The sequence below is a fragment of the Pleurodeles waltl genome, chromosome 2_2, assembly GCF_031143425.1.
Source record: "Pleurodeles waltl isolate 20211129_DDA chromosome 2_2, aPleWal1.hap1.20221129, whole genome shotgun sequence".
NCBI classification, from domain to species: Eukaryota; Metazoa; Chordata; class Amphibia; order Caudata; family Salamandridae; genus Pleurodeles; species Pleurodeles waltl.
Window position 1 is genome coordinate 610,301,821 of NC_090439.1, and position 25,176 is coordinate 610,326,996.

The 25,176-nt window shown below is 48.5% G+C and overlaps 1 protein-coding gene across 1 annotated transcript in view; it reads right to left on the reverse strand.

Annotated features, from left to right (window-relative positions):
• Window positions 1-25,176, reverse strand: part of LOC138273633 (uncharacterized) — a 1,227,671-nt gene that overhangs the window by 563,208 nt on the left and 639,287 nt on the right. Inside the window, exon 4 of the mRNA XM_069218896.1 lies at window positions 5,434-5,662. Coding sequence (XP_069074997.1) covers window positions 5,434-5,662 — 229 coding nt within the window. The remainder of the gene's footprint in view (window positions 1-5,433; window positions 5,663-25,176) is intronic.

Here is a 25,176-nt window from a genome sequence, read left to right on the forward strand (position 1 = left end):
CCATTGCATTTGATGTTTACCAGCTGTGAGATGATGTCTGTAAGGTGGAGGAGAGATCAGTATAAACAGAACAGCATGTGCCCAAATTCCAGGAAGAGATGTCAACGTTGAAAGCCACAGTGACTGCACTGATGTTCCAGTCTCAGAAATTGCAGCAAAGGATGCGGAGGGAGGGTCCCACAGGTGCAACCTGAGACTAGTGCGGTTCCCCGAAAAGGCTGAAGGAAGTACGCAAGAACAGATCCTGAAAAGCTGGATTAGGTCAACAATCATGGAGGCAAGCCTGTCACGGATGTTTGTGATGGAGCGGGCCCACAGGTACTTAGCCCTGCCTCTACCATTTGGGGTTCCCCCGAGGACTATCATAGCAAAAATCCTCAACTACATAGACTGGGATGCCATATTACAGGAGGTATGGCAGAGGGGTGACCCCTCCTTCGAGAACCATTTCATGCGCATTCTCCCAGATTGTACATGGACTGTCCATCAGCAGAGGTAGGCATTTAATGGGGTCAAGCAAAAACTGAAAGTATATGTTGCTTTACCAGGCCAAATTGAAAGTAGTACATGATCGCTGTTCACACTTCTCCATTACACGGGACGACGTCTGGGACTAACTGGAGACCCTCCTGAGGCCAGGGGGTACTATCATGAAAGGACCAGACAAACAGAAAAAACGGGAGCGGAGGCGAGGAACAGAGGTAGACACAGGAAGCGATCAACTTCAATCACAAAGGTGATGGTGTGCCGGGATTGCACACTGGATCTGGAACAACACCAGGAAAAGGAACAGGCCACTGCACTGGTGGAGTCAGTAACCTCCACAACCTCCACCAAGAGTGGAGCAGTACTGGTGGAGGAAATGCAGATTGCTGAAACAGAACAGAACTTGGTCTGATGGACTATTACTGAATGTTACCACGCACCTGCACCTGAGTGGGTGCCATGGTTAGGAGAGGGGGTGACTCCCCCTGAAATGGGCACAGACAAGGTACTGTACATTTGTCAGTGCTAGCTCAATAACACAGTCGTACCATGACAATTTAGACTTTAGCTCAGGCAGGCCGCACATGGGGACAATGCTCCTGAACAAGGTGCAGTGGGTGACAATGGGTGGGAACCAAAGGGCTGGCATTGTCTTACATGGGCAGTGACTGCGGGCACTGTAAGGGCACTACAGGGGCTGGACTGTGACTGAGGTTGATGTCCAGAAGCATCCGGGTCACATCCCACCCCCAGGATATAGTCAACTAGATGGTGAGAAGATCAAAGGTTCTGACACACATTGCAACTAGGACGAGCTGTAGCAGTTTCAAAAAGGAAAGGGTAGGTACAGAATATGGCTGGGAAGACATGAGTTACTTTGAATGTGTTTACCTGGGAGTGGTGGTAGGATGGTGTTTGTTGGATAGGGTTTGCTTTACTGCAGTGTAAGGCTGTTACTCAGGTGGGCGGCTAGGAGGTGAACAGAGGATGCGGGTGACAGGAGACGTAGGGAGGGTGGATGAGGACGGGTACGTGGACACATGAACTTTCACAACTCCTGAAGAAGGGAACCACATACTTTCTCAAGTGAAACATGAGGGAGCTAAACTCCTTTGTTCAATAGTACAGGGCACATACCCACCTGAGACGGGTGGGAGTAAACAAAGGAGACACACAGCGGACACACCTAATGGACAGGGAGGCACAGAAACTACAGAAAGAATAGATAGGGCAACTCTACTCTTCAACTAAATCATCAAAAAACACGGTGTCTCTATTTGGGTGGCACCCAGGGTCCTGTTTCAGCAGTGCACCGCAGTCACATGGCAGACATGAAGGGGCGATATGTATTATTGCATAGCGTGCTAGACGGTATGGAATGTTGCCTACTTAACACATGTGCACCAAGTATGGATGATGGTGGATTTTATGAAGCCCTGGAGACTGAGCTGCTGCCATATATGGGATGCAAATAATCTGGGTTGGGGATTTTAGATGTGTCCTAGAGGGGCTACTGGACAGACACCAACCCACGCAGCGAACAAAGCCAAATATGACATGGAGATTGCAGGAGACCAAGACCAGGCTACATTGCACAGACATATGAAGGGAACTTAACCCGAAAGCTCAGGAATTCTCTTGTTACACACCCACACACTAAGCCCATAGTCATCTGGACTGGTTCCTATTCACCAAAGATGGTGCACTGAACATTTAGGGAGTGAGATTTAAGGTGTGCTTTCTCTCAGACCATGTTCCCATTCTGTTGAAATGTGGGTTGGTGGGTCTCCGGTCAAGCATCCCCTTGTGGAGACTTCGACCAGAGACTTTGGGGAATCCTGAATATAAAATGGTGCTACCGGGCTTATTTGGCACCAATTGGAACATCACATTGACACGCACAATGGAAATGGAGTTGGAAACTTTCCATTAAGCAAAATCAAGCAGTATCCTGCTGATACATATGCATGAGACCGTGATATTAATACTCCTAAAGCCAGGTAAAGACCCGAGTCCTACCAACTGCCGTCCATGATCACTGTTGATTTTGAACTACTTGCTAAAGAACTCGCAAAGCGTCTGGCTATATAGTCACACACTTAGTACGGTCAGTGGAATTTATGCTGGGGAAGGTCACCTATATGAACCTTCGGCAGCTTTGTCATGTACTGCATGCCACCCAGGGATCAGAGCTGGTGGCTCTAGATGTCGAGAAAGCATTTTATACCCTGTCTTGGGAGTATCTGTGGATAGTGCTTTGGAGAATTGGAATGGGCCTGAGGTCCTTGTCATGGGTGTGGCATTATAATTGGAACCCAAAGCTAGAGTGTGAACAGGACAGGTAGTATTGGACATACTAGCTGTAGAGAGAGGAACAAAGCAGGGATGCCCATTGTCCCAGCTCATCTTCACACTGGCCTTAGAGCCTTTGTTGGTGTACTTGAGGAGCAAACTCAGGGAATGGGAGATGCTAGTAGGTGACACAATGCACACTGTGTGAATATACGCAGACAATGCCCTTGAATATGTGAACAAACTGGGAAGGTCGGTGCTGTGACTCCTGACACTCATGGCAGACTTCGGGAGTGTGTTGGGGCTACACATCAACAGACACAAAATGGTGTTTTTCCCGCAGGCTGCCTTGGCACACTGAAAGGCAACTGATCTCCCGGAGGTAGTACTACCCCGGGAAAAAAGTACAATTTCACTACTGGTATACAGACACCTCATGACCCATGCATTAATATTAGTTTAACATGGGATGGGTGATTGGCAGCCTAACAGCATCTGTAAAATCCTGGAATTCCTTGCCACTGTCAGTCATGTGCAGAAATAAGCCTAGGCAGGAAGGTATTGCTGCCCAGGTGACTCTATATTATGCATAACTCGTTCAGTGTCCAACCAAACTCTATATTCCATCAGCTTAATGAGCGGTTGGAGTTCTTAGTGTGGGCAGGAAAGCAAAGCAAGGTTAGACTAGAAGTCTTAAAACTAGTCCTAGCTGAGGGCTGATTGGGACGCACTGACCTCCAGTTATATTATCCAGCTGGCCTGCGACAGTATGCAGGCATGTGAGTCGATGATGGTCCCGACTGGGAGAAGAAACTGCTAGAGGGACGGTCACTGAGGAAGACCTCCCTAGAATTCTTATGGAGGGTCATAGGATGCCAGCGGGTGGTCCTTTATAGTAGCCCAGGTAGCACAGGCATGAAAAAAAGTGGTCACCCTTGTTCGGAAGTGTGCACCATATGACAGGCTACTCCTCATATGGTGGCTGCGGCTTCTTAGATACATCTGCACCTTCATGAATATCCACCAATAGTTGAATGGAGGTTGTCAGAGGGCGGGAGACCTGTTTCTAAATTAATCTTTCATAATACTAGGAGAAGTATGGACAGTTTTTCGAGTAGGTCCAGGGCAGCTTCTACAGTGCGCAACTGTGTCTCTTACAGTTCGTGAGATATTGAAAAGTTTTTCTGAGGAACCCAGTGACTCGTGTCCTGAATGTACTATTAGGCCCAGGCTCGAGTAGGAACCTAATTTCTGACTGTATGCTGCCCTGAAGGAGGACAGGCAGACAGATATATTGTCTGCTCACAATACTGGAATAGGGACCTTGAGGTCCCCCTTACGAACAGCTAATGGAAGTAAGCTAGGGAACAAGTACAAAAACAGACAGTAATGCCAGGTTTAAATTGGTGCAATTCTACTACCTGATGCCACAATGCCTGCATAGGGTTTTCCTGGTGAAGTCAATGAGCTCTGTGCGCTGCAGTGAGACCCCAGCTGATTTCATATGTTAAGTGGACATGGCACGAGGTGCACTCCTTCTGGATAGAGATGAAAAGATGAAAAGGAACACAGGAGTCAAGGCACAGCTGACAATATGTCACTGTATCCTGGGCCTTTTGCCACTCCCTAGAGAAGGCAGGAAGATGGGATATAAATGTGCCCAACTGGTGCTAGCAAGGCATCATATTGCCATTCATTAAGTAAGTCCTGCACTGCCAATGAAGGGTACGTGGTGAGCAGACCAGCTGGAGTGGCCAGTAGCTGAAGAACGTAGACTTAAACGGTACGCAGAAATGAAAATGCAGAAAGGGACTTGGAGATGTGAGGTGTGTTGGTGGACCACCTCCAGAGTGACAGGGGACCGGGGATGTAGCAGCCCCGATTTTGCCAGCAGCAGGAGTGGTAGGCCCCCAGACAGTGGAGGGTGACGTGAATGAGAGAGAGAATGATTTGCACCACCCATTGGGTGTTATTGGAATATTGTGATGGCGGCTGTAATAAGTGTGAGGGGGGAACCAAATGGTGTGTATCTGTTGGCCCCCTCCCATTCCACCTCTACCAAAGAATTGCTTAACAGTGTTTCTACTTGATTATTACATAGATGGGAGTGCCTGTGCCCCCTCTCCCATGACAGACCCAGGATGGAGAGCACTTAACTCGATACAATTTGAGGGTTGGGTCATATTATGCTGCAGGAATTTTCTGAGTAATTTTCACGGGTCACAACTCAGAGAGTTTGTAAGGTTTGTATATTGTAAAAATGTTAATAAAGAAAGTTGAAAAAAAGAAATGTGCATTGTCACTTTAGTGTGCTGCAGTCCACTATAGCATTTAGCTTACAGACCATGTGTACATTTTGTATCATATACTAAGGACTTATCTATAAGGTAAATGTTCCAATTCCAACGTTTTAGAGGGTTGGTGTACATGCATGGGTCTGGTTAGCAGAGTCTCAGTGCACAGAGTCAACAAACCACATCAGCAGTCCAAATAAATGGGTGTGCTCATGCAAAAAGAGGCATCTTCTTACACAAATATTTCAAGATATATTTGCAATCTTAAAAACAAAACTGAGCTCCTACATGTGTGTGCATGCGCATACTGGAAAGGACAGGGAGTGGGTTTTACATTTAAGGAACAAATGTGTACACTTACCAAGAATTGCCTTTAGAGTGGGACGCAGCTTTTGCCAACAGTTATTAAACATTGTGATGATTGGTAGTTTTCTCATCCATTCACAAAAAATGACCAAGTGGTATACAAAAGGTGACCCATCCGTAGATTCGGAAAGTAAAACCACAATTTTCTTTGCAGACCCAATAAGGGGGCCTGCAGACTGTAGAAATTCTTCTTTTGATTTTCCAAGTTTTGTGCATGTCAATACCTTAAACAATAAAAAAACACGTTTCAATAGGTAGCCTAGTTTCACTATTGTAGAAAATTATCTGAAGCACACACATGCAAAATTCAATGTCCACAATGTTTGAAATTGACAAGACTAGTGACATATCGATGCATACAGCGTTTTCTAAAAAGCTACATTAAGGTTACAAAGCGCTAGGAAAAACGTGTGAAGAAGTTAAATGTTTATGGAATAAGTCATGTATTAGTTCTTAAAGATAGGCGTGCGACATGTATCCAGAGTATTTAGATGAATATATCGTATCTGTAGATTGTAGTTAAAAAATAATTTACCAGAATAAAATGTGCAGTTTCCACAAGCAGTAAAACATTAACAATAACATACCCTGGCCTCTAAAGGTGTTATAGAGTTTTCTATTATTAAGTCGATATCTTACCAGTTTTGCTTGCATAACTCTTTTAGGTGCAGACTTTTGTAAATTACTCCCATACTGACTAATCTGCAGTGGCCAGATACAGTTTTTCAGACGGAGTCTGACCAAATCTAACTTGAGGTACAAATTATTTCATGTACAGCATACTTACCTCACTGAAATTTAGACTAAAAAAGTTCTAAGTTAAACTATTAATATGAATATTGGCTTAGTCTATGTGTTATCAATTACTGAAGTGGTTGCGTGAAACTCATCTCGGATGTGCTCTCTAAAGCCATATACTTTTACTCTTCACCAATGTTCTATGTGTCAAGATTTGCAACACCTCGCTGTGCAAGCAAGGGCGTGCAAGAACTACCAAAATCAAAGATTTGTTTAAAAAGCAAAGCAAATGGTGCATTTTGATTCCATGTAGCTGTTTCAAATCATCACTTTTCTGGGAGCTATTTTAATGTAATTGCCACAAACAAGAAAATTGAAGTAATAGCTAAACTCAGATACTGATGATCGGTCAAACCACATCCCAGTTCATTATTTCTCATCCACAATGGCACTCAAGACAGACCAGCCCTAAAAATCAGTCTTATTCCTGTTGTAAAAGAGCAGTCCAACCTAACTTCCAGGCCCAGTCTCCTTCGGACATGAAAACAAGCAGCTCCAAATCAGTTTCAGCCAACTTAGGCTCTGTCAGAGACCTACATCTTGAGTCATGTGGCACAATGACCATGGGACCTACACCTGGTTATAGCCACTGTATTTGCAAGACATAGGCCCTCATTATGACCCTGGTGGTCTTCTAGTACAGCACCCCCAAAACCCTACCACCCCCATACATGCACAGGCACACAGACACCTACACACAACCCGCAGACACTCATTCACCAACACTGACAAACATGCATTCACTTACAAGCATCCATTCACACATACACTCACAAGAATCCATACACGCACTCACCTCTACATGCATACACGCACTCTCTTCAACATTCATACACTCACTCACTTCAACATTCATACACGCACTCACTTCAACATTCACACATGCATTCAACCATGCATTCACACATACATTCACACATGCATTCAACCACACATTCACACATACATTCACACATGCAGTCAACCACGCATTCACACATACATTCACACACGCCTTCAAACACACATTCACACATACATTTCCACACACATTTAACCATGCATTCACACATACATTCACACACACATACACACACACATACACACATGCATACACACACCCATACACACACCCATACAGACATGCATACACACACCCATACACATATGCACACACCACACCTCCCACCCTCTCACCCCTCCTCCCAGTCGGACAATCGCCTTACCTTGTCCGACGAGGAGGTCGTCTAGCACAGAACAGGAACAGGCACTTCCACCGCCGGCAGCGCCCCGCCATCAGGACACTGCCAGGCCATATTACTGCTCATACTACGGCTGGTGGAGTCCTTTTGGAGTGGCAGGGCCAGTGGTGGAGCTGCCAATGCGCCTCCGACCACCAGCACGACTACTGGATGATTTCTGCCCAAAATGTGATCTGGTGGGCGGAAGACCGCCGGCACCGGCGGTCTTCTGGCGCCTGCGTATTTGGCGGTCTTGGAAAAAAGACCACCAAAGTCAAAATGCGGGCCATAGTAAGGTGATGAAGAGAATGCTTGAATTAATGTCAGCCATGTGAGATTGCTTGGGTTGCATCCCAGTACCTCATTTTTCAGCCACAATACCATTCTTAACAGGTCAACCATATGCAAGTCATTTTTAAAAATCCTGATTAAAAGGAACAATCCAGCCTGAATTACCTGGGCAGGGATCCGCTAGAGTGAAAAATGCACAGTAGGTATGCCAACAAGTATTTTATACAGTAGTTGTTGTGTTGCAATCTGTTTTCATTGTTCTCTTATGATATGCTGTTATGTTGTAATTGTGTTTCCGTGTATTTTACTGTGATATGGTCTGTTGTTCAACACATGCTTGTAAATTTACAGAGAAAAGCAGCACCTCTTGAAGATTCTTCTTATAAGCAACCACTTACCAATGACTAGGGTGGTAAAATAGCACTGCTCCAGCGTTTCAAATACGGAAGAACCCCAGCTAGCTCAAAACTGTTACAGTAGTCTAAAATTAGCATTTGCGTTCACAGTTAGAGGTGAATGAGCCATTGAAGCTGTCTGTAGCTCAGCTCAAAGTCCTCTTGGATACTTAGGCCCTCATTACAACCCTGCCGGTCGGTGATAAAGTGGCGGTAATAAAAAAAGATGGAATCACGACCATGGCGGAAACCGCCAACACAGACAGCCACTTTAACACTCCGACCACCACGTGGTAGCAACAAACACCTGCCCGTGTTGCTGTATCTCTTAATACACCACGAAGTGGAAAGAAGGCGGCGGCGACGACCACGGTGAGTACTGCACCTAGCACACAGGTGAGGGGAGGAGGGAAAAGAGAGTGACACACACATGCAAAATGCAACACCCCCACCCTCCACTCACAACAACACACACACACACACACACATCCAATAACATCACAGATACACCCCGTCACCCCCTGGAAGAACGCAAGGACCAAACAAAATGAGTTTAACTAGTGTAATAGTGTAATATTCGAACAATCAGAGAACCAAGAGAACAGCAAATAATCAGTATACACAAATATTTACCGCAAGTACACAAGTTCGTACACTGTCTCATGAAATGTCCGTGGACCAGTGGTCCCAAAAAGCATGGATGAAGCCCACACATGACACCTGCCTCAAAACAGAGAGAACACTGCAGGGGCATCAGGTCGATGAAAAAACAGGCACCTCAGGGGAAAGGGGATGGGGGGCACATCAGCCAGATGATGGTACGACACCACTGCTCCTCGAGGGGGCTCCATACCCACTGCTTGCTCCTGGGGAGTGCAAAGCCACAGTCTCTCAAGTCTCTCAAGTGGGTGCACTGCCCACTGCTTAGTCCTGGGGAGTGCAAAGCCACAGTCTCTCCAGTCTCTCAAGTGGGTGGTTTGCCCATTGCTTGGTCCTGGGAAGTGCAAAGCCACAGTCTCTCAAAACTCTGAAGTGGGTGGTTTGCCCACTGCTTGGTCCTGGGGAGTGGAAAGCCACAGTCTCTCAAGTGGGTGGTTTGCCCACTGCTTGGTCCTGGAGAGTGCAAAGCCACAGTCTCTCAAGTCGGTGACATGTACCACTGGTTCTGGAGGGGGCTTTGTGCCCACAGTGCTTCATCCTGCCAAGGACTGTGTTAGTGGATGCTTTTCCTCCACGGGTTCTGGAGGGGGATTTGTGCCCAGACTGCTTCTTCATGCCAAGGACTGTGTAGTGGATGCTTTTCTCCACTGGTTCTGGAGGGGGCTTTGTGCCCAGAGTGCTTCATCCTGTCAAGGACTGTGTTAGTGAATGCTTTTCTCCGCTGGTTCTGGAGGGGCCATTGTGCCCAGAGTGCTTCATCCTGCAAAGGACTGTGTTATTGGATTGCTTTTATACACTGGTTCTGGAGGGGGCTTTGTGCCCAGTGATGCTGCACCTGGGGTGTGGCATGTTGACTTTGTCTCACCTAGGTGTCACAGCCATGCGATGTACCTGGAACAGGTAGCATGATACTCCATGGAGGAAGACCCACACTCCATCCTGTGGCAACTTAGGCTGCCAATCGCTGGTTCGTGTCAGTGCTGGATGTGGTGTTTCAAGTGGGGTGTCCAGCAGACTCTGATGGCTGCACACTGGAGATGGGGCTGACGACCGACAGCTGTGCACGTGGCGGTGCTGATGGTGGTGCAGGCGGCGGTGGCTGCAGCGGAGATGCTGCCAGTGCTGGCCGTGGTGCAAGTGACTGTTGGGGTGGATGGAGACACCATACCGTCTCCGGCAGCCTTGGATGGCTGATCCTTGGGGAGGATACTGCAGACTGACGTTGTGGCAGTGGCGGTGCAGGTGCTGGTGCAGGTGGCGGTCGGGGCAGCGGTGGTGACTGTGGTGCATGTGGCTGCCATCCCTGATGATTTGGTGGTCACCAGCCCCTCTCCAGGTGACATCGTGCCCAGACGTGATGTGCCCTTTGGCTTGTGGCCCTTCCCCATCTTGACAGCCACTGCAGGGACCTTGGCACTGTCCACTCTGTGTTTGTGCGAGGCCTTGCTGGGTGGGTGGTGTGATTGTCCCCTGCTGGAAGCCGATCCCTTTTTGAGCTTTGCAGGTGGTGGAATAGGGTGGTCCTTCTTTTCTGTCGGTGGCACACTGGCAGCTCTGTCGGGTTCCCCCTTTGACTGTACTGGAGTAGCAGGGACCACAGCGGATGCAGATTTGGTGGCTGAGGTGCTGGGCTGGGATCTAGACATCCTGGTATTACGAGAAGGACGGGGGGAAGTGTAGGGAAGAGGTTCAGGTTAGCTAGGTAAACTTTTTTGTACACACTGGGATGGGAAGATGGAGGGGGTTTGGGAGTGGAGAAAGAGGTAGTGGTTGTAGGAGGTGTACGTCTGCTGAGTTTGGGTGAAGATGCATGGGTTGGAGGCTGTTGTGAGGTGGATGGCTGTTGGGTGGGTGTGTGCCTGCATTTGTGTACTTTGGGAGGAGGGCTCAAAGACACACTGGGAGAGGACACAGGGGATGTGTGAACGGTAGTGGAGGTGGTGATTGCACGTGAGCGGTGTGTAGTGATGGGCATGCTGGTGATGGAGGTAGTGGCTGAAGATGTAGTTCATGCAGGTGTGAGTGGAGATGAGACTGGGAGGGAGGTGGACAACGTGGAGGAGGGGACACAGTGGAGGCAGTGGATGTTGGTCCGTCTGCATGTGTATGGTGCTTGTGTGAGTGCCTGTGGGATGTGTGGTGCTTATATTTTTCTGATCCACTTATGTGTGGGGATGTGTGTACATGCTGATCTGATGGTGTGATTGGGATAGGCTGAGGCAGAGGGGATTGGGTCTGGGTAGTGGAAGTTGGAGGGGGGAGGCTCGACACAGGGACAATGGCTGCCATCAGTGCTGAGGCCAGAGCCTGAAATGTTCTCTGTTGGGCCACCACGCTAGAATGAATGTCCTCCAGGTATGCATTTGTTTTTTACAAATGCCTCTTAACACCCTGGATGGCATTCAGAATGGTTTACTGCCCAACAGTGAGGAATCTTAGGAGGTCAATAGCCTCCTCACTGAGGGCAGCAGGGCTGACTGGGGCAGGGCCTGAGGTGGGGGCACGGAAAAGCTGCTGGGAGGGTGGTGCTGGTGGGGGGGTGGCGGCTGTACCTGTTGTTACGGTGGGCGCAGGGTGCCCGCCATCGCAAGGGAGCTCCCATCAGAGGAGGAGTCGCTGTTGCTGGTGTCCCCTCCTGTCCCCGTCGTGGAGCTCCCCTCGCCCTCCGTCCCACTGGTGACTTCACCCTCTGTGGATTCACCCTCCTGGGCCATGTGGCATGCAGCTCCCTCTGTCTCCGGTGCCTCTGCTCCTCCACCAGATGATGCTAATGCACACAAGGACAGGGTGACAAAACAAGAAGGGGGGAAAAGACAGAGGAGACACATGGTCAATGCCAGCAACAACACCACCGTTGGCGGACACAACACACATGGAACATCCCTATGCACTAGGCCATGCACTAGCAGTGAGTAGGAAAATCACCTGCCCATGGGGGACTATGCCTAACACCATTTGCTGCACACCTGGAACCCACCGGAGCCTGACTAGTTGTACATGCCCACTAAAACTATTGGGGTTGGAGTGCCTCAGAGCCTGCCTAAAAAGGGACCTACCCTACCAAGTTCGCCCTGGCCTAGGGGAGCCCACATCCCCCAACCAGACACCTCATAAAGCGCTTAGAGTCTGCGAAAGAGACTGTCCTCACCCCCTTGTGGCTGCTGTGATGCCCTCAAGTGCCCATCCAACACCAGATATGCTACCACCAGGATCCAGAACATCAGGGGGGTCATGGTGCGATGGGCACCCCTTCCACGTTGGGAGGCTATCCCCAGCTGGGCCTCTGCCGTCTTCTTGCTCCAGCGGTGCAGGTCCTCCCATCTCTTGCGGCAGTGGGTGCTCCGTCTATGATAGACCCTCAGGGTCCACACTTCCTTGGCGATGGCACGCCAAATACCCTTCTTCTGGTGGGCGCTGAGTCAGAGGAAAGGTACAGGGTGAAAGGAAATTACTCTCCTGTCCGGACCGTCATACTTATTGCCCACCAGTTTCCACCCATGCCCTGATGCACATACACTCACCATCCTCACATGCAGGTCTCAGTCCCCCGCCCCACATGTGTCTTCCATCTACACCACTCCATACATTCATGGCCCATGCATCATGCTCGCAGTGTACTCACCTGTGTGTCTGGAGGACAGTAGAGTAGCGTGTACTGGGGGAGGACCCCATCCACCAGTTTGTCCAACTCCTCTGCGGTGAAGACAGGGGCCCTTTCCCCAGACACATGAGCCATTGTCGCTTCCAGACTGAGGTCGCAGCAGCACTTGCAGTGTAGGTCCTCTCCTGTTGAAGGTCAGGTATCAAGTGAGTGAACAGATAGAAAATGGTGGCCACGTCTACGGTGGTGCGTACCGTCACCGCCAGCGTACCTCATCATTGGCTGCTGGAACCAATAGGGCCCAATGATAACCAATGCTAAATTGTGCAGCGATCTTCGACCGCCTACCGCGATGCTGCAGAACGCCAGCGCAGTTACATCATTTCCCCTTGTCCCTCCTTACAGGTCAGGCAGCCACAATTTCAGGGGGGCACATGGCATGGCACCTAACTGCGTCACAGCACATTTTGGCAGACATACTGACAAAGTACGCCACACACGGATTTACTCACATTACAGCAAAAACACTTGTGCAAACTATGTGGTACATGACCCTCTGCTCACCATTCTCCTCCATAGGGCACATCCGCTGGGGCAGATGATGAGATGGCATCATCCTCCGGTGTACAGACCCCTGGTGGACCTGTCGACAATGCAAGACAGACACATCATTATCACCTACAGACTTGATCGTGCCACAATCCAAGAACTGTGTGCCCAATTGGAGCCAGACCTGATGTCAGCTATCCGCCATCCCACAGGAATCCCCCCTCTCGTGCAGGTCCTGTCAGTGCTCCATTTCCTTGCAAGTGGCTCCTTTCAAACTACAGTGGCCGTGGCATCACGGATGTCTCAGCCAGTGTTTTCTAACGTGTTGACCAGAGTGTTGTCGGCCCTGCTGAAACACATGCGCAGCTACATCGTATTCCCTCAGGGGAGGATTTGCCCACAGTGAAAGCTGACTTCTGTGCCCTGGGACATATCCCCAACATAATTGGTGCCATTGATGGTACACTTGTAGCATTTGTCCCCTCCGCAGAAATGAACAGGTGTACAGAAATCGAAAAAGCTATCATTCTATGAATGTGCAGATGGTGTGTTTGGCAGACCAGTACATCTCTCATGTGAATGCCAAGTATCCTGGCTCTGTGCATGATGCTTACATTTTGAGGAATAGAAGCATCCCTTATGTGATGGGGCAACTCCAGAGGCACCAGGAGTGGCTAATAGGTGATACCAAGGTCCCAACACATACTACATAGGTGTCTGACTATGGTCTAGTCCCTAATGGTTGCTGTATGTCTCACAGTTGTCCCTCTCTATTTGCAGGTGACTCTGGTTACCCCAACCTGTCATGGCTACTGACCCCAGTGAGGAATCCCAGAACAAGGGCAGAGGAACGCTACAATGAGGAACATGGGCGGACTAGGAGGATAATTGAGCATACTTTCGGCCTCCTGGAGGCCAGGTTCCGGTGCCTCCATCTGACAGGTGGCTCACTATACTACTCACCGAAGAAGGTGTGCCAGATAATCGTGGCATGCTTGCACAACCTAGCTTTGCGACGCCAGGTGCCTTTTCTGCAGGAGGATAGGCCTGATGATAGTATTGTGGCAGCTGTGGAGCCTGTGTACAGTGAGGAAGAGAAGGCAGAGGAAGAAGATATTGACAACTGAAACAACATCATCATGCAGTACTTCCAGTGAGACACAGGTAAGAGACTGGCACTGCTCATCTCATATCTGACTACTGTAGTACATTGTATACATCAGCCTCTTAACCTCTGTGTATGGACACTGACAGTTCACTTTGGCTTTCTATTTCACAGATCTGGGTACCTCATTCTGCCTTCTGCTATATTTATAGCTGTCCAACAACTGTCATACATTGGTATGTGCAAATGAACATTTACATAGATATTTATGGATGAAGTTGTAATTATACATTTGTGAAAGTACAGACTGACTCCAGATTGTTTTGTGATTCAAGGGTGTTTATTTATGGGCAAATGTGCATAGGGGTATGTGGAAGGGGCTGGGGTGATGGTGGAGGAAGGTCCATAGTAGAGTCCAGTCTCCTAGTATCACAGGTGCATTGTCCAATGGGGCATAGGAAGTGAAGCAATGTCAGTTAAAGGTGGAGGACAGGGTGTCAGAGTGGGACAGAAGGGTGACAATCAGGAGAGTCTTATTTCCTGTCGGGGTCTTGGCAATGTTCTCTGTCTTCTGCCTGGATCGCAGGGACCGTTTGCGGGGTGGTTCTCCTTCTGCAGGGGGTGGGGTGCCGGCAGACGTGGAAGGCTGTTCATCGTTCGGGCTGGTGTCAGTGGCCCAGTGGTATGCCACTGTCTCCCTCATGGTGTTGGCTATGTCTGCCAGCGCCCCTGCAATGGTGACCAGGGTGGTGTTAATGGACTTTAAGTCCTCCCTGATCCCCAGGTACTGTCCCTCCTGCAGCCGCTGGGTCTCCTGAAACTTGGCCAGTACCGTGCCCATGGTCTCCTTGGAATGGTGGTATGCTCCCATGATGTTTGATAGTGCCTCGTGGAGAGTCGGTTCCCTGGGCCTGTCCTCTCCCTGTCGCACAGCAGCCCTCCCAGCTTCCCTGTCATCCTGTGCCTCTGTCCCCTGAACCGTGTGCCCACTGCCACTGACTCTAGGTCCCTGATTTGCTTGGGTTAGTAGGTTTGCCTGGGGTCCCTGTAGTGGTTGGCACACTGCTGAGTGATGTGTCCTGGGGACAGTGGCATTGGCCCGCTGGGTGGGTGCTGTGCTGGTGTTTCCTGAGGAGGGAGGTTCTATGGTGGTTTGGGACTGTGGCAGGGGAACCGACTGTCCAGAGGTCCCTGATGGGCCAGGCTGGTCATCTTGATCCAGGCGTGCAGAGCTGCTGTCGTCAATGTGGGCCTCCTTTGTGGGGGGACTGGATATGGCTGGCACCTCCTGTCCGGTGACGTTGTGTAGGGGTCCTGTTAGGGTGTAAATGCATTGTTATTGTATGTGTGTGTGTGTCATCTTGTGCAATGGGTGTGTTTCCCTCTATTACTGTGCTTGCAATATCGCCTTAGCCCTTGTGTGAGTGGTGATTGTGTGTCCTGGGTGAGTCTCCCTTGGACATGCTTTGGTGATGGGTGTCCATGCAGGTCTGTGATGGATGTCCATGCATTGGTGTAACATGCAGGGCTTGGTATTGGGATGTGTGGGTTGTGATAGTGGGGTATATGTGAGGTGGGGGAGTGATGGGGGTGAGGGTAGGGGTAGGTGTTTGTGGTGGCATGCAGGTAGGGTGGGAGATATAGTAGTAAAGATTTGCCTGACCAGAGTCCAGTCCTCCTGCTACTCCTGCGAGGCCCTCAGGATGCATAATTGTGAAGACTTGCTCTTCCCATGTTGTTAGTTGTGAGGGAGGAGGTGGGGGTCCACCGCCAGTCCTCTGTATGGCAACCTGGTGTCTGGATACCACGGAACGTACCTTCCACCGTAGGTCCTTCCACCTCTTCCTGATGTCATCCCATGTTCTTGGATGCTGTCCCACCATGTCGACAATTCTCCGCCATAGCTCTCACTTCCTAGTAATGGATGTCTACTGCACCTGTGATCCGAATATCTGTGGCTCTACCCGGATGATCACCATGACCCTGAGCTCGTCCTGAGAAAACCTGGGGTGTCTTTGAGGTGCCATGATGTGATATGTGATGTGTGGGGTGATGTTTTGGGGTGTGTTGTGTTTTGTGCGTGGATGGTGCATGAGTGATGGTGTTGTGTGCCTCTGGATGCTGGTGTGGTCTTTGCTTTTCTGTCTCTCTGCGTCTTCAAACATTTTCGTTGTAAGGGGTTGTGGGTAATGTGGGTGTGTGTTTTATATTGGTTTGAGTGTGTGGGTGTGGTGTGTGCATGTGTATCAGGTGTGTGTATTTGGAGGTGTCCAATGTGGTTGTGTTTTGTAAGTGTGTGTGTATTTTGAGCGCAGCGGTGTGTACTGCCAATGGTTTACCGTGGTTGAATGACCACTGTGTTGATTCGTGGGTCATGATAGTGTGGGCGTATTCCTGTTGGCGTAACGGTGTGGGTTTTGGTACCGCCAATTTATCAGTGACCTTTGGGGCGGCGTACTTTTGTGGGTGTCTGTATTGTGGCGGATTTCTAAGTTTGGGTCATAATACCTGTAGCGGACTTCCGCCGCGGACACAGTATGTTGGCGGCCATCGGCACGGCGGTCAGCGGCCTTTACCACCAGGGTTGTAATGAGGGCCTTAATCCCAAAATAAACCAAGCTTTCATGTGGCTGCTGACTGACTTCCATATTATTGCCAATTGCCAGACGCCCTCTACGAGAAATTGGATTGTTAGTTGAGGGGGGTGTGAGCCCCTCTCAAGCAACAGCCATACTCCTTGTCAGGGTGATCTACAAAATACACTAAATTAACCCGTGCTTAATATTCTTGTAGCTTTACTCAAAAGCATTCAGGCTGAAATTAGAGGCAATGTGTAAAGTATTTATGCAGCACATAAAGAGTAATAAAGTAAAAACTCAGCACAAGAAAAATGTCCACCAAGTTAGAGAAATATAGTACAATTAAATACATTATTTGACCTAAAATGATGAAAATATAATCAGTAGAACCAGAGGTATGTAATTTCAAAGATTTATTGGGAGTACAGCAACTGAAAGCAAAAAGCGCTACTCATGGTAGTCTGGTCGTGCGAAACTAGGTGACAGTCAAAAGTTCAGGCTGACCGCAATGAATCATCAGCCAGATAGAAAGACCAGGTTAGTCCTGCTGGAAAAGTTGATTTCTAAAGTCCAACACAAAGAGTTCCATTAGCGATGGAGGGGGCATGAAGGAGCAAAGACAGCATAGCAGATGGTGGTTCCTGGAGTGTGAAGAGCTGGAAGGGTGTCGTGGAAAGTAATCGCTCAAACAAAGTGATCCTGTCAGGCGTCGCAAATAGTAATTGCTGGAGATTTGTGTTGGTGGTCACTGCAGACTGTCGCTTCTATAGAGCAAAGTGCGGATCTCACATTCCTGGCCATTGCTGTTGGTTGCTGTAGGGTGGCGTCAGGTTTACAGAAGCTTCACGTTGCCAGCTGACATGAGTGGTGAGATCTTGGCAGGAATAGGCCTGTTTGTAGTTATGAAATGTACACAAATGTAGGATTTCTCTATTTAGACGAGAAGGAGCTCAGTTGATGCTACACCAAGGTTCCAAGACCAGGGAGGAACCTTTTGGGAATCAGAAACTCAGTCCAGCAGAGCTCTGGCAGGTCCAATTGCAGGTCAAGGCAGGTCCAGAGCAACAGGTCAGCTGAGCGGTTTGCGGGAAGACCCCTGGCACTTGTTTTGTCCCTGTAGCTCAGAACAAGAGGTTAGTCAGATGGCCATTGGAGTCAATTCAGCCTGGGATAAAGGGTTCAGCACCAGTCTTCCTTTTCAGGCAGCAGGACAAGCCTCAAGCAGAAGGGTAGTCCTCTGGTAGCATGGCTGCCCTTCTGTAGTATCCACAGGTCCAGCAGTGCATTGAAGAGTGGGTATGAGGTTATTTTTTAATAACTGGTGCCCGCTTTGAAGTGGAAGTGACTTCTGGAGTCTTCCCCCTACTGAAGTGTCTGGAATTTCCTGCCTCCCTCCCAAGGTCCCAGTCTGTCTGTAGGCACAATAGGCTGGTTTGAAGTTGTTAGAAATGGGATTTCTAGTTGGCTAAGGTATGCACCTATGCCAGGCAGAACCCACCCCTCTAGTCAGGGCAAATAAGTCACACACCAAAGATAACCTGTGCTCAGCCTCTGGTAGCTTTGCACAGAGCAGTCAGTCTTATCATCAAGGGCAATGTGTAAAGCGTTTGCTCAACATACTCACAAAGCAACACAATGAATACACCACAAAAGAAATACCACACAGGAGTATATAAAAATATAATTTCTGTTTTATATATCACAAGACCAAAATTACATAAATCATATATACATGGCACATTAGGCATGGGTCATAAATACTTTGCATAGTATGCAGTTACCTACATAGTACTCGCTCTCCTGTGCAAGGCAAGAATCAAAATAACATACATCATATCATTGGTAACTGTAATGCAAGCTAGAGAAGGAAAAGCACATAAATCCCAGCCTATGCCCATAAAAGCATAGGATACAGCACATCTGCTCTCCTACTAAACTACATGTGGTAATTAGGCACCAAACTGAGAGCACAGGAGTACCTGCGTGTCTGATACCTTTAATAGGGCAGTCCACAATGTTCCTACATGCAGCAGTTAATAATAGCTGGACCACACAATGCTTAGGGGGGTCTTCCTTGCAGTCTCACCCCGGAATACAGGTTGACAAACAAATGCCCCCACGGTACAACCCAACAAGGGGGACACACATTGTAAGGTTTGGCCAGGAGCCCTCGCTGGGTCTCCCAGCATGCAGGGTAGTCAAAGGCAGCTGCCCGTGTGAGTGCGGTGCAGCTGCCAATTATACAATACAGCCCCATCAGCATGGATGCTTCTGAGGTTGCTTCTGACCTGGATGTCGACCAGGAAGGGGGGATGGTTCCCTGGTGTGAGGCCATGAGCATCGGCAGGCCGTGGGCCCTCACAGCACACCTATTGCCTTTTGGAGAGCTGCTGCTGGGGTCTATCAAGGGCTTCCGGACCCGATTCCATGTTCATGCCTCTTGGCCTGGGGCTGGGAGTCGCCGCATCACTCAACCAGCACACTCAAGAATAAGGGCTAGTCTGCGGGGTTCTTGTGGTGGCACTGAATCCAGCACACCAGTCTGACTGACAGGGCGTCATCTGAGGGGGGTTCTCGCAGTGCGGAAGTCAACTAAATCAAAAAGGCATGGCACGCTCAGCCCAGCATGATAGTTTCCCACAAAAGGAGTTTCAGGCTGTACCAGGTGGATAGCTAGTAATTTACAGCACGGTTTCAGGAACTGGAATTAGGAACCGGGATCGACACTCAGTAACACAAGCAGGCAATTGAATACACTTGCCGGAAGCAGAGCACTTACACTTACAGAATGGTGCCATTTTGGAATCAAGCAAATCATGAGTTTTTGAAGTCACCCAGACATCAGGGAGAACAGGGTGCAAGTCAAAAGCCCTTGGAGGGCACTGGTAGGCCACAAAAGCTGGTAGGCATGCAGCAGGCCAGCACATCAGGCAAAATGCAAAGTGGCAGTCCCTTCTACATCCCTCCAATCAGTAGGCAGCAGACCAGCACAACAAAGTGTTGAGACGGGGCCACTCACCTGAAAAGGAGGATGTCAGCAGGGGTGATGGTATGCCCCCCGACCTCCTGGAACACCTCTCAGCACTTCCTGGTGGACACAGCAACCCCGGCAGGTGTCCGAAAAGGAAAGGGGGAGTGGAAGAGAAAGAGACAAAACGCTGCCACATCTTGCTGGTCGAGCCAGGCACCCTGTATCTTCGGGGGCAGGTCGTTGTTGACAGAGTGATAGTAGAGTTAGTGCACTCAACTTCCTTAAAACTGAATCTCTCTTTCTGATATGGGCACGGGAGCGGTAGAAGAACACCGGGATCCAGCACTTTTCTTGGATAATAATAACTGTTGGCACAATTACTAACACTGCATCATCAAAAACCCAAACTGAGTACCATAACAATAAATACTGCGACACTAGGGCTTCACAGAAATTCACTGTTGCACACTACAATTAGAACTGTGGTTACACTTATCATGCACAAGAAAGACAAACAAGTGCATTAATTATATCACATATAACTTTCCTGCATGCATAGGGTGTTGGGTGAATGCATTAGGTAGGACAAGGGGGGCAATCTGAATGCTGTGAAGGCTGTGCACACCATGCTAAGGTTTTACTGTACCGTATCTCATTCTACCACTGAGATCTTCCCCTTTGTACTTCTAAGCGGTAGGAAGGTTATTACCAGTTTTTGTCATACATGGATAATAAAATGGATTAAAAGTAAGTCTTATGTAGATCAGTTGATGATGTTTGTTAGGAAGAATGTAAGGTTCATACAGTAGAGACAAAAAGATTTGTTTGACAAAAAAGGGTGTCCAATTGGTTCATGTTAGAATTGGGCCCATGGTTCATATCAAGTCCTACATCCATGTGTAGAAATAAAGGAACAAGTTCAGTTCTGCTGTCAAAGTGGAGAAAATATGTGCGAATGGCACTAAGGTCAGTGGTGGACATTGGTAGATTTTAACAAAGTTTGTTGAAGTTGGAAATTTGCCTGAAGAATGTGAGATGTTTTGTGGACATTTCTGACAAAGAGGTACAAGATAAAAGGGCTTCCTTCACATAGTTGAGTTCAAAATGTTGAGGGGCAATCTCAATTTGTTAACAGACGGAAATGTTAGAGGAAAAATAAACAAGCCAAACAGGCTCCACACATTAATTTTTGTTCCTAGTTCCCTAATTGTTTTAGTTTGGTTAGACGTTGTTGTGTGCTGTCTCTACAGACGTTATGTAGATTTCCTTCCTTTATTGTTATGGGTGTCAGTTTTCCTCTGCTTGCCTTGCCAAGTGTTGAGCTTCTTGTTAGTGTTGTTATGGGAAAAGGGAAGTTCTGTAATACCTACTATGCTAAGTGCTGATAAGTAAGACCCATGGATTCTTCTCATCTGGGTATTCGGTTAGAGAATTTAATGATGTAGGGGCTGATGAAATGTTGAAGTGATAGTCAGTTAAATGGTTGTGGGCAGCAGAGGAGTTCCTGCATGTGTTACCGTGTACCCCATTTGCACTAATAAACGTACATGTTTCCATGCCCCCCGTTTCCTGGTAAATTATTACAAGCTGCTTTCACTGTCATATGTTGACTGCACGAGCAATGTTGAGTGTATGCCGGTGTTTGTATGTATGAATATTGCCAGTGTGTTTTGTGTTAAAAAACATACAGTTGTGTGTTTTGTGTAAAACAACACACAGTTGTGTGCACTTCCCTCAACGTTGTTCATTTTTCAAGAAAGTCTTCTTGCGTTACCATGATTTAACGTCATATGTGTAATTGACCACAATGAAAAGTGAAAACAAATCATTACCTCTGTCATAAAATGGGAGAAAGAAAAGATAGCTATCTAGTGACTGTATTGCACAATGTGAAACAAGGAATTCTTGACAAAGCTGTGGGATGCTAAACAATTATTAATTGTGCCTAATTTTCCTTCATCACATTCCTCACATTCAGAATGACCTTAAAATACATAATTTCGTGATGTGCACTGGTGACACCAAAGGATGATCTCGGGCCTGTTTGTCCTCAGAGTGGTCAGAGTTCATATTTTAAGAACAGTCTTCAGCAGACATACTCTGCAAAAGGTAGAAAGAAATCAAATTGCTTAAAGAAGATGGAAGACTGGATGGTTTCATTCAAAGGTTGCCCAAAGAAAAAAATAAAGCACTCTGATGAAAAGACATATCTTTTTATACGAGTGGCTGACAAAATGGGGCGACTGATTCCCTTGTTCTGTGGAGTCCTGTTCGCGTCTAGACAATCATTGCGCGGTTGGGAAAGGAAGGCTGCGACAAGATACATAACTCTTCACCCAACAGTCCAAAAATTAATAGGAATATGCAAATGTAGTTTAGCTCTTTTACTGTGGCTTCTACTGAATTAATACTATATTCACTGGGAAAGCCAATTTGTATTACTCTATGGCTCTCATTACAACCCGGGCGGTCAGTGATAAAGCAGCGGTAACACCGCCAACAAGCCAGTGGTAAAAAAAATGGAATTATGACCACGGTAGAAACCGCTCACACAGACAGCCACTTTAACACACCGATCGCCACGGCGGTAGCAACTAGCACCACTGCGGTAACCGCCAACAGCCAGGCAGAAGACAATGGATCACCCACTGTATTACAACAGGCCTATCCGCCAGCTTTTCCGGGGTGGTACCAACAACATCAAAAGAACAGTATAAACAGAACACAGAAGGGAAACGACTCACCTCTGGACACTCAGGGAAGAACCACGCCACCATGGAGCCCAAACTGCAGGTGTTCCCCATGCTGGTCTACCTCCTCTTACACCATGAATATCAATGCTGGCGAAGACAACCACGGTGAGTACTGCTGCCTAGCACACAAGGCAGGGGGGAGGAAAAAGAGAGTAACACACACACGCAACACGCAACACCCCCAACACCATACACACAACAAGATGCAGTAACATTACATATTCCCCCGTACCCCTCAGGAATAATGCTAGGACAAAAGGAAGTGATTAAAGTGAGTGTAATAAGATAAAATACTAGAAATACGTTCTCAAAAATCAAAACACATACAAATGGAGGGACACTGCCCAGTCCACAATGTCCGTGGGCCACAGGGCCACATCACATAGGCCAAGGATCCACTTCACTCCTGCATCAACACGGAGAGAACACTGCAGGGGCATCAGTTTGAAAATACACAGGCACCTCAGGGGGACAGGGAACGGGCTGTCACGGTTTCAGGCAGGTCTGATCAGGACTCTGGTTGGGACACCCCTTGAGGTCACCGAAGATCCTAAAGAGGTAGTGTACTGGGGCAGAAGAGCAGCTAAAGGCATACACAGAAAGGACAGCTATGGACAGGCACAGGAAACAGGAAAGTAAAAGCACAGCAACCCTTGTGTGAAAACAGGAAATGGGTTACTAATGGACAAACACACTGAGGTTGTCACAGAGTAGGGTGCAGAACCTCCCACAGTGACAGGGAATGCCAATGCCTCTGTGCAGTTTGCTCTTACAGATAGTCACCCTGCCAGTCCCATAGAAAGGAGGCAGCAGAAGTGATTCTGTATCTGGACCCTAGAGCGCAAACAAGGATAGTACTTACGTACACAAGACACGCTCTTGTGGGTCCAGCTGGATCACAGTGGTGATTCCTGAGAAAACAGCAATAGCACACTTTTACTGTTAGGCACGAAAGACAAAGTATAACACTAGACAAGGATGGGGGCTGGAATTGCCTCCTGGAAACCAGGAGCCAACCCCAGTACAAAGGAGGACACTTATACACTGATGAAGACTGATACAACACTTACCAAACACAAATAATCAAGAAGAAACGGAAACAGAAGGGAACAAACTAAGAGGCAGAGGCAAGAACTGGGAACAGGCTCAGGCTGAAGCAAAGGCGACTAGGACTTGAAAACAGGGTGCAAACTTCTGGCTGGAACAAACAGAGATAGGACTGGGAAACTGAGAGCAGGCTCTGGCTGGAACAGGCAAGGACAGGGCTGGAATACAGGGTATAGGAATAAGCAGAAAACAGGACTGGGAAACAGACAGCAGGTTCAGACTGAAACAAGGCAGGAGCAGGACAGAGAAGCAGGGAGCAGGCTCTGGAAGAAACAAACAGGTACAAGGCTAAGCGATAGGGAGCAGACCCTGGCTGGAAAAATCAGGAGCAGGGCAGAGAAACAGGAAACAGGATCAAGCTGAACAGAACCTGAACAAAACTGGAACACCCTCCGATAAGGGTTCTGTAACACAGAGGAATCAAACTCCAATGCACAAAGGGGATCTTGAGGAAATGGCTGCATTTAAGCAGTTCCTGGGCTGCACAGGAGAGGTCTCAGGTGTGTGTAGTTTCAGACACTTGCAAGTCCTGCAGGAGACTATCGGGTGAAATGGAGCAACTGGATTTCTCCCATAGAAAACAATGGGAAACAGAATCCAGGCTTTCCTGACTACCAGGCTGTGCATTGGGATTTGCAGTCCCAAGAAGCAAATGTAGTACTACACAAGTGTACCATGGTGAAAAGAGAAACAAACAGGAGTCAGCAAGGGACTCTAGATAATTGTTTAATGTGATTCCCAGGCTTCCGACAGTCCCCTTACAGCACCCCCTAGAGATGGGACGACAAAGTCGTAACACGGGGGCACCTCAGCCGGAAGGTGGTACAACACCACTGGTCCTGGAGGGGGCAACATGCCCTTTGCAATGTCCTGGGGAGTGCAAAGACACAGTCTCTCAAGTGGGTGGTTTGCCCACTGCTTGGTCCTGGGGAGTGAAAGGCCACAGTCTCTCAAGTGGGTGGTTTGCCCACTGCTTAGTTCTGGGGACTGCAAAGCCACAGTCTCTCAAGTGGGTGGTTTGCCCACTGCTTGGTCCTGGGAAGTGCAAAGCCACAGTCTCTCAAGTGGGTGGTTTGTCCACTGCTTGGCCCTGGGGAGTGCACAGCCACAGTCTCTCAAGTGGGTGGTTTGCCCACTGCTTGGTCCTGGGTAGTGTAAGGCCACAGTCTCTCAAGTGGGTGGTTTGCCCACTGATTGGTCCTGGGGAGTGCAAAGCTACAGTCTCTCAAGTGGGTGGTTTGCCCACTGCTTGGCCCTGGGGAGTGCAAAGCCACAGTCTCTCAAGTGGGTGGTTTGCCCACTGCTTGGTCCTGGGTAGTGTAAGGCCAAAGTCTCTCAAGTGGGTGGTTTGCCCACTGATTGGTCCTGGGGAGTGCAAAGCTACAGTCTCTCAAGTGGGTGGTTTGCCCACTGCTTGGCCCTGGGGAGTGCAAAGCCATAGTCTCTCAAGTGGGTGGCTTGCTCACTGCTTGGTCCTGGGGAGTGCAAGGCCGCAGTCTCTCAAGTGGGTGGTCTGCCCACTGCCTGGTCCTGGGGAGTGCAAAGCCACAGTCTCTCAAGTGGGTGGTTTGCCCACTGCTTGGTCCTGGGAGTGCAAAGCCACAGTCGCTCACGTGGGTGGTGTGCCCACTGCTTGGTCCTGGGGAGTGCAAGCCCACAGTCTCTCAGGTAGGTGATCTGCCCACTGCTTGGTCCAATTGGGGAAATTG